Source organism: Hibiscus syriacus, unplaced genomic scaffold, assembly GCF_006381635.1.
Source record: "Hibiscus syriacus cultivar Baekdansim isolate YM2019G1 unplaced genomic scaffold, ASM638163v2 tig00111403_pilon, whole genome shotgun sequence".
NCBI classification, from domain to species: domain Eukaryota; kingdom Viridiplantae; phylum Streptophyta; class Magnoliopsida; order Malvales; family Malvaceae; genus Hibiscus; species Hibiscus syriacus.
Genome location: NW_024063083.1, coordinates 75,254 through 84,961, shown reverse-complemented (window position 1 = coordinate 84,961; position 9,708 = coordinate 75,254). Strand labels below are relative to the sequence as shown.

Genomic DNA, 9,708 nt, shown 5'->3' with positions numbered 1-9,708 from the left:
TTTAGAACTACCAATAACTTAGATGATAATTAGACCATCAAAATTGAGGACCGTTACCTCCCAATTATAATGTGGGTTCGTCCCTGATCATACAATAACTCCGTGTCGGTATTTAAAAATGAAAAAAAAATGTTTTGTCATAAACCTAAAGTTATGTATGAATTTAAAAACAATAATAGATATATGACCAAAACAGAAATTACGTAATAAGTAAATGGTAAAATAATTAGTTTACCCAATAAAATTTGTAAACGGATTTACTCTGATGTGCATGTGATGTATAGTGGCAGAAGACAAAGGAAGGAAGGAAAGGGAAAACAAACGCGTGTTGAGTGGATGAGATGGCTCTGCGGTGGGTGATCACGGTGTCCTCCTCTTGTTCTTCGCAATCGTATCCAACACCATATGCGGTGCTTCCACAGTTTTCCTGCTCGGAAACCCTCCACCAATCGCACCGCACCTTCACCTCGCCACTTTGTTCAACAAATCATTTCTCGTTACCTCGCAACACCTTCAGCTCTACTGCTAGGATTTCCCCCTTTCGCTGCTTTGCTTCTGGTATTTAACCTCTATCCTTTCATGTTGCCCAATTCCCCTTTAAAATTAGAAACCGATCTCTTCATAGGAATTCTAATTTATTTTTCTTTTGTTGTGGATATCCATTGAATACATATATCACTATGCTTCTTGTGTGTGTGTGTGTGTTTTCTCATTTTTTTTTGGATAAAATTGTGATTAGTTATATTTGAGTATACTCATATTGTTGGTTTGTGTGCAGCTTTAACTCCTCAGCTAAAGAATACATTGGATAAAGTGGTGACATCGAACAAGGTTGTTCTTTTCATGAAAGGAACGAAGGACTTCCCACAGTGTGGTTTTTCCAATACTGTGGTGCAAATTTTAAACTCTTTGAATGTTCCTTTTGAAACGATAAACATACTCGAGAATGAACTTCTACGTCAGGCTTTGAAGGAGTATTCCAGCTGGCCTACCTTCCCTCAACTTTATATTGAAGGAGAGTTTTTCGGTGGTTGCGATATCACAGTCGGTAAGCTTTCTGTTGATTTCACTTTGCTAACTTTTAGTAGAACAAAAATTCACTTTGATACGCAAATATTCTTGTTTTAAGCAACTGAAAATCTCTGTTACAAAGAACTAAAACTCATAGAACCACTATGGAAATACAGATAGCAGAGGACTTGATCTATTGATTCCCTCCTTTCCACTTCGAATGTATATTTTAGGGGTTTATTTCTATACATTAATCTTTCTTTGGTCTATTGTGTGCCTCATGTTCCGAGTAACATCTTTTTGTTTTCTGCTCATCTTCTATCTTTATAGCTCATGCATTATCATACACAAATATGCATGAGTTAACATGTGCATTAAAATTGCATGTGCTCATGAACATTCATATAAGGAGAAATGATTAGTTGAAGTTGTTCTCTGTAGTTTATTATGGTCTTGTGCAACATCTTTCCAGCGTGAAGGTAGTAAAGAAAAAATTGAGAAACGTGTGCCAGGCAGGGGAACTTAATAAGGGTGGGATTTAGAATGAGAATGAGAAGCTACCCTTCTGGCCCTTTTAATGGGAATAGGATAGCCTTCCTCTACTTTGAGTCAGATATATATACACAATAGCGCTTCTCAACAAATAAGGAGACACAATTTACTATTGTACTTTTTATTTCTGAACTCTATGCTCTTCAAGAAGTCTGCTTCCATCGTTGTAGAATAATATTGTTTTGTACCTGAATACAGGCTTGCTTTGTCTTTTAGGTATATATAACTCTATGTGAAGAAAATACAAGTGATCTTTTTGAAATCGGGTTTGTCGTCCTTGTGTTGCAGAAGTCTCATCCATGTGTGCTTCAAACAGTTTAAACTGTAATGGTTTGAAATAGTGAGAAAAATGTGTTTTTAAGCATCAATCTGTTTCTATTTGTTCAATATGGCACCGGATCTTGACCATGTAGCTTATGGTTCTGGCTTAAATGAAAAGATGTTTGTCATTTATAGCATCAATGATTGCTTCTCCGTTTGTGTTCATTATTCCGCTCGTGGTTGGACCACATTTTTAAGAATACTTTCTAACATTGGGTTCTGCAAGAATTTTGATGAAGCTTTTTTCCTATTTACCTACAGAGGCATTTAAAAATGGGCAATTGCAGGAACAATTGGAAAAGGCGATTGCTCCTGAATGCTGATACTTATCTGCATTGAGAAATAGTTGTATTTGTTCAGAATTAGATGATAATGTGTTGTCCTGTGATCTTTTCCGTGGTTGTTTGTGTTGGTCTGGCATTTGAATTATACAATTTGTTGTTTGAATAGCAAAGATTCGAATGGCACATTTATCTCTCTACTTTTTCTGGTGGCACTACTTACTAGAATTTGAATCTTTGATTGAAAGCACGAATATAGATTTGGTAATCACGTTTTAGAGATACCTTTGTCATGGTTTCCTGGCGCTGGCGCCAATTATAGAACTGTCTTTTGGTGCTGTCCACTTGGATCTTGAAATTTTTTACTCCAATTTAGGTTTCATAGTTTGAAACTTAGATTGTTTCGAGTTAAGGTTGCTTTTGATTTAGATCACTCTGTGGTTTATAATGAATGTGTTTACTGGATAGTTCCTATCGTGGTCGATTTGGATTCAATGTATATATTTTATAATCAAATCATTACATTTAAATATATTGTTTGGTTCAATTAGATGTTCTTACAACTTTATTCCAAAGTAATAATTTATAATACAAAATACACGGGTTGTTATAGTGTGCCTCAAATTATGAATTTGTTTTTGCAATGTTAATAGGGCGAAACTTGTTCTACATATTTTAAATGAAAAAGGTGTTTTCTTTAATTATTAACATTATTTATTTATTTTTGAAGTTATAACTTTTCATGAATTTAAATTAAATCATTAATATATGCATCGGAATTAATCATAATAAATACTCATCGGGCATCATCTTTATGGCGAATGTCTACACTATTAGCTTTGCCAACTGGGTCCAAATTTGAACAATGAAGTGGTTCAAATCTTATGCAACAGATCCATTCAGACCTTACAAAACAGACTGGCTCGAACTTTACAAAGCAGATCGGACCTAGTGAACCAGCTCATCACATATGGCTTAATTTACCCCCGCTGAACTAGTAATAGCAATACTAAAATATCAACACATTGCAGGAAACAAGTACCCTAATAAGAATTTTAAAGTTCCGCCAATTTATTACGCCAATAAAACGAAGCTAACTATGATGTTTCAGTTTCTCTAAGAATATGAAAATCTAGGTTGAGGCCTAAGACACGAGACTTTATGCTTCTGATGCACTGAGAAGCTGTTAATGAAAAGTTAAAGAGGCGAATAATTAACCACATAATTAGGAATCCAAGTATTTCACACATGGCTCATTAGTTTTCCCCAAGTTCAAGAGCCTCGTTGGAGTACTCAAATCATCGACACAAGCAATGTTTAACATGTCTGTTTTCATTATTTATAACAACAACCAGTGCACACTAGCACAAAATAAGGTGTCTAACAATTAATATCTTCATTTAGCCTGGAGGCCAGTTCATTTGGCGCCCTCCAAGGAGGTGGACATGAATGTGATACACAGATTGACCTGCAACACAACATCACCTACCATATGAATAATAATAATAAAAAACTGAATGTTAATCGTAAATAAAATAGGGGAAAGAATACAGACATCCTTGAGGGCCATCATTGATCACGATCCTGAAGCCATCATTCAGTCCCTCCTGTTTTGCAACAATCTTTGCAGTATAAAGAAGGCGGCCAAGGATTTCAGTGTGCCTCTCTTCAGCCTAAAACACAGAATTCACTACCATAAGACCAGCGATGGATCAAGGAACAAAACAGTGTACTCCTCATTCAACAATAGGTTGGATGTAGCTTCAGTACAAGACAGTTTCTGAAGCAGCTAATCAAACAATCACACATACTTCACCAGAAGCAGGTAGTGCAGTTTGGACAAAAATTCTAAAACCTGATATGCTTTGAGTTTTAAATAGCATGCTGCTGAAATTGTTATTGTCACAATTAAGGCTGGAATATTATTCACAAATCTTAAAATAAGTGGCTGTTAAAATTATGCATAGTGGTAGATCGCACCAAAGTTGCAACAAAATTTGTCTTCATGCATTTCAATAGACTCTTTTTTAATTTTGCTGGCCGATATGCATTTTTCCTTAAGGTTCCATGTCTATTGTTAATTGGAGTTTGATATTATCCTCCATCTTACTAGAAAAAGCTAAATCTAATGAAGAAAACATTAATAATAAAATAAATTGAACAGAAATTCAATCAGGCAAAATTTTTAGCCTATCATCTTACCCACACCAAAAGAAACACGCCAACATGCGCTAATCTTATGCGTGATAAAATTTGCCTGGCCTAAAGGGGTCTGAGGCACATTTGTAATCTGACACTAAAGAGCAATGCCTAGACCTCAATACCAAAAAACCTAACCCAGACTTCTTTAAAACTGGTTAAAAAATTACAAAAATCCCAAACCAGAAATGAAAACCATGTTAAAAGGAAGGATCTTTTACAAAATCTAAATAGAAAACCAGATTAACCTGAACTCAAATCCAGCCAACACCTAAAATCCTCAAACTCAAAAGAATACAAACCCCAAAAAATAATTTTTATTGTCATAATTGTTATTTCCACTGTACAAGACGGCATAAATGCGTACTACTCAGATGTGAGAAAAAAAAACAATTGTACCTTAGACAATCCAGTTAGGCCATCCCTTTTTTTTGGAATAATTAAGATGTGTGTAGGAGCTTGGGGATCTATGTCCCTAAAAGCTAAGACCTACAAACAAAAGAAAAGGTAAATAAACATGTTGTCAGTGGAAATAAATGGAAAATAAACTTTAAGCTAGCAGAAAGGAGCTAACATATCAAACTGAAGAAAAAGAAAGTGAATTTTACATGAACCTGCCCCCAAACAGAAAACATAGAGGAGACTTGGCAATTCACACATGCAACTGATGGATGAACGGATGGATCATAAGATAAAAGGTTGGTCACCATTAAAAATGAAGAAAGTGTTTTGACAATAAGATAAAAGGCTGATTGTAGAACCGTCACCAATAATGATAGTTTAAAGCTTTTGGCTAATGAAAGCAGAGAATGCAAAACTAATTAATGATTTTCTTCAATGCAACAGTAAGTCCCCAGATTTCTTTGTTACGAATGATAAAGTTGGGGATACAGGAATTCTGCGTTCAAAACACTGAATTTCGGTACATTATACATGTTTCAACACTAGCTTTTAAAACTTGTAAGCGGGGAAACAGTGACGTAGAAAGGAGAGGACATAGCAAATGACAAACTAGTATCCAGGTAAATCCCTTTTCATAATTTCTCAGTGGTCCAACAGCTGTTAGAAACTAAAATTTATTGATCTTTTAATATACTTACTAAACCTTAATACTAGGTCAATGAGTAAAACACTGATTAATATGCGATACCTTGAATATCATAAAGTTAGGTAAGGTCCTTTTTCAGCAATACGTATGGAAGGCGAAGGATGGACAATTGGGCCAGGGAAAATTGTTTTAAGAAACAAAAGAAAATATATACAATCAGAAGGAGTCACCCGTTGTATGAATTACAAGAAAAAAATGGCGGTTTCTATCCCATCAAGCCATAGTTTCAAGAAGAAAAATTGGGCATGATTTCTAAAGGAACCTTCCAGCGTAGCAACAAGCAGTGAATGATAAACACAATACTTAAAAATAGAAGTATAAAAATGATCAGCACCTTATCGTCTTCATACACAACTGTTGCTGGGATTTCCTTGTTGATGATTTTGTCAAATCTGAAAAAATAATAATAATTAGATGAGAAGAAAATGATGAGAAGAAGAAGTAGAAGGGGAAAAGTAAGGTTGGACAGACATGGTAGGAGAATCAGAGGGGGCAGCAGCGAGGGCGGCTTCTTTCTCCGAAGCCATGACGGAAGATTCCGGAGGCAAATGGGTCAAATGAGAACTCAAAACTGACAGTCGGCTCTTCTTTATCTCATCGCTCATCTTTAAATACAATAACTAACCCTAGTTTTTTTTTTTTTTTTTTGGTTTTATGCCCGACAGCTTACTCCCGGGAATAAATTTTATATAAAGGTCATTTTTATTTAATTCTGATTATTAATTTTTTTGTCATTTATATTATTAATTTGTTATAATTTAGTCATTGAATCATTAATTCATGTTATTTTTATATCATGACATGTTAAAAATAATTAATTTTTAATCTAACTAATAAATTTTAGATAAAGGGTGGGGCAATGAAGAAAATGCTAAGGAGGAGAATTTAATGAGGATTGGAATGAAATTATGATAAAGTGTAAAGGTTAAAAGTTGAATTTGTTATTATACCCATATTATTAGTGGTTACATATCATTTTATTTTTCTTTAATGGGTAAATTAAACTCTAGATCACTTCCTTATGTATTTGATAATAAATGATTTTTTAAAAATATATATAAACAAGTCACTCAATTAAAATATTATTACAAACATGCCAATGATCAATACATATTACATATAGTGTTGTGGTCTGATATAACGTTAATTTTAGTCCTTAAAATTTATATAATCTATCAATTTGGTCGAAGCAATTCAATTAATCTAACTCATCATACTTAAAATTCTTATCATTTATCTTTATTTTTCTCTCATAAATGTTATATTACTTGTTAATTTTCTAGTATAATAACAGTTTAATAATATTTTGTTGTTACTTTATGACAGGGTAAATTATCCAATTATTCCTTTAATCTAATGGAACTCGCTTGTTTTGATAGTATCTCAAAAGAGACTAAATTGATAGATTTTTTAAATATGAAAGGTTAATGTAGTAAATTGCTTTAACTCAAGACAAAATTAATAGAATATATAAGTTTTAGATATATAAGTTTTAGAGACAAAATATTATTAAACCATGGCATATTAGATATATGTTTCAATTTAAATGACGAAGTGATATGTTTATAATAATATTTTAATTGTGTGATATGTTTGTAACTTTTAGAAAAAAAATGACATGTTTATTACCAAACCCATAATTAAGTGACATTGGGTGTAATTTACGGTTTTTAAAATTGGATGACCATTTTATAATTTTTCATAGTAGAGAGATTAAAGAAAAAAGTACTACAATTAAGAGATTATTTACATATTTTACCCAAATAATAAAATACAAGTAAATAGAAAATGCTTTGCGTCTGCATTGCAAAATAAATATGCAGTACAATGCAAAAGGGAAGAAAAGAACAAGTAAAAGTTTAAAGGACGGCTGTGTGGCCATCACTTTATTTTACGACCCATATGTACCCTAATTAACTATATGTACTTACACGTACAAATACAATACATGATTATATCCCTACACTACAACTCATACACAGGAACAAATATTAATGTACAATAATTTGTACATGTGAGTTAGTAGGATACTCTTTTGTACTACCTTTCTGAAATTGTTCAAAAATTGCAAGAAGTTCCCAACTTCCGTTTGTTGGAGTCCTCAAATGCTTGAGGCAATAGCTTCTCAAAACTCTCCAGGAACATCTCCCATTCAGGTATATCCCCCAAATACATATCTCCACTCTCCTGGTTATTCTTTTGCATCGAGAAACTCATGTTGTCGCGGTAGCTACTGTTACCACACAATCCTGGCATCGATCTTACAGATGAAAGTTTCAAAGTTTTCGGCGGCTTAGCGAAATTCAAAGGGCGATGGAAGAGCTTGGGAAGATCTGCTGCAACCTCATTGAAGATATCTTCAATTTCGTTGGCTAATAGAAAGATTCCAGTGTCAACCTCAACTTTATCATAGTTATTATCCATATCTTCTTCAACTTCTGAAGTATTGATAAATACATTTGTCTTAGGTTGTGTGCAAAGTTTCTCTAGCATGCTCGGTTTTTCTTCATCGCCTCGAAACTCCCGAGTCATCATTGCACCTATGTCCGCAAGACAAAGGCCAGCAATAGCAGCTTGCTTCAAGAAAATGGTGCAAAGGATCATGACTCGTATGGAGGACTCCCTTAGCAACGGAAGCTCCATCCGCAAAAATTCTGCATCTTTATTTGGATCGAGATTTAGAATGTACTCGGTTTCTGACTCCGTAAAAGGAACCAATTCTTGAGGCCAATGCAACCATCCAAAGTATAGATCATCAAGGCACTCTGGTAGGCAAAGACCATGATCTATGGGCACAAGCTCAGCTGCCCCGACAGCATAATTTTCATGTTGGCCCTTTATCTTGACAAGAATATTTCCCGCATGCCGGTCTACATTCAGGATTCTTAAGTCAAATATCCCGATTCTATGAACTGAAGCCACCGAGAAACCAGCAGGCCCTAACTCCCCTGCATCAAAGTCATGAGAGACGAAATTTTGTAGGGAGGCAATCTTATAAGGTGTGGCAGAGATAGCGGTTGCTTCATTGACATTAAATGCAACATGAGAGATTTTCACAAGAGCTGTCGCAGGAACACCAGCGAACCCACCATGGTCGAGGAGATAAGCTGCCAACTCACGAATGCCAGTTTCACCTACACGTATGGAACGTTTTATTCCTGGTTGTCCAAACATTGATCCCGCACAACCTTTTTGGGTTATTCAAACCCAAGGGTTCTTCGTCAATGGGCTTTGCTACAGCTATAGTGTCACCACTCGGGTTATGTAAGAGGTAGGCGCCACCAAGCCCATTGGACACCGATACAGGCACTTCTCCGGAAGCGATGGCCATGGCCACCTCAACCACAAGAGCACCGTTTCTCGGGGCGCTTTGGCCCCCAATTATCTGAACCCGGGGAGGGGTGTCAAACTCTTCCTCCACATTAATGGATAATGAAAGGCAGGGGGTTGAGAAACTACGATGGAAATTGCAACTTCAAATACTTGTTCGAAGAGTGAGCAAGGTCTTTGTAGCCAACTTCAAGAATGTTGTACTCAAGTTCGGTGAAGGACTGGAGTCTGCATCTTTGAGATTGGCTGAACGGTTTGAATCCATGATGTTGACCAACGCCTACCGCCATTTTGAAGAAACTCATACACGGCAGTCAATCATACCAAGGTTAGAGCTAGCTATTCCCAGAGAGGATTATTAGTCTTTCGTATGAGACTAATCATCACGCATCTACAAATTCAAAGCATTTTTTCTGTAAATATCTTTTTTTTTTCCTCCAAAAATGTGATCAATGTAACAGAAGACGACGCTATCAATAATATATATCAAAGCACGTACCTATTCGAATTAATGTGGTGTCGGATTCAATTGCATACACCCGATAGATACCTGATTGACATTTATCTATATATTTCTTGAATCCATCAAACCTGGGACTTTTTCGTTTCCCTATTGATGAAAAACCCAGTCAAATTAGAAACAAAAAAAGAAGGAAAATGCGAAGAAAGAATCGAAACATAAAACCAAATAAAATCAGACCTGTAAATCAGCCCCTCGCTCCTCCAATTATAAATCGCCTCAATGCTCTGTACAAATTTAGAGAGTAAAAAATATCACAAACAATCTCTCTGTAAAATATTGAAAGCTCTTCGATTAAAATAATTTAATTCGGTGAAATGAGAGAGAAAGAGAGATCCCGAACACTGATTAAGGCATCCAGGGAAGAACAGCATCAAGAGCGGGAG

General features: G+C 35.2%; 2 protein-coding genes and 1 pseudogene across 2 annotated transcripts; 1 reads left to right on the top strand and 2 right to left on the bottom strand.

Moving 5' to 3' along the window:
* The first annotated feature begins 302 nt into the window (after positions 1–302).
* Positions 303–2,365, top strand: LOC120162695 (monothiol glutaredoxin-S14, chloroplastic-like). The gene is made up of 3 exons (XM_039172801.1): positions 303–558; positions 779–1,048; positions 2,146–2,365. Exons 1-3 carry the CDS (start codon positions 342–344, stop codon positions 2,205–2,207), a joined length of 549 nt encoding a protein of 182 aa, XP_039028732.1. The 5' UTR covers positions 303–341; the 3' UTR covers positions 2,208–2,365.
* Positions 2,366–3,358: 993 nt separating this feature from the next.
* LOC120162697 (14 kDa zinc-binding protein-like) lies at positions 3,359–6,119 on the bottom strand. Its single transcript, XM_039172802.1, has 5 exons — positions 5,944–6,119; positions 5,807–5,864; positions 4,764–4,853; positions 3,721–3,838; positions 3,359–3,633 (listed from the first exon to the last, which is right to left on the bottom strand). Exons 1-5 carry the CDS (start codon positions 6,075–6,077, stop codon positions 3,566–3,568), a joined length of 468 nt encoding a protein of 155 aa, XP_039028733.1. The 5' UTR covers positions 6,078–6,119; the 3' UTR covers positions 3,359–3,565.
* A 1,169-nt stretch (positions 6,120–7,288) lies between these two features.
* Positions 7,289–9,541, bottom strand: LOC120162694 (annotated as a pseudogene).
* Positions 9,542–9,708: the final 167 nt, after the last annotated feature.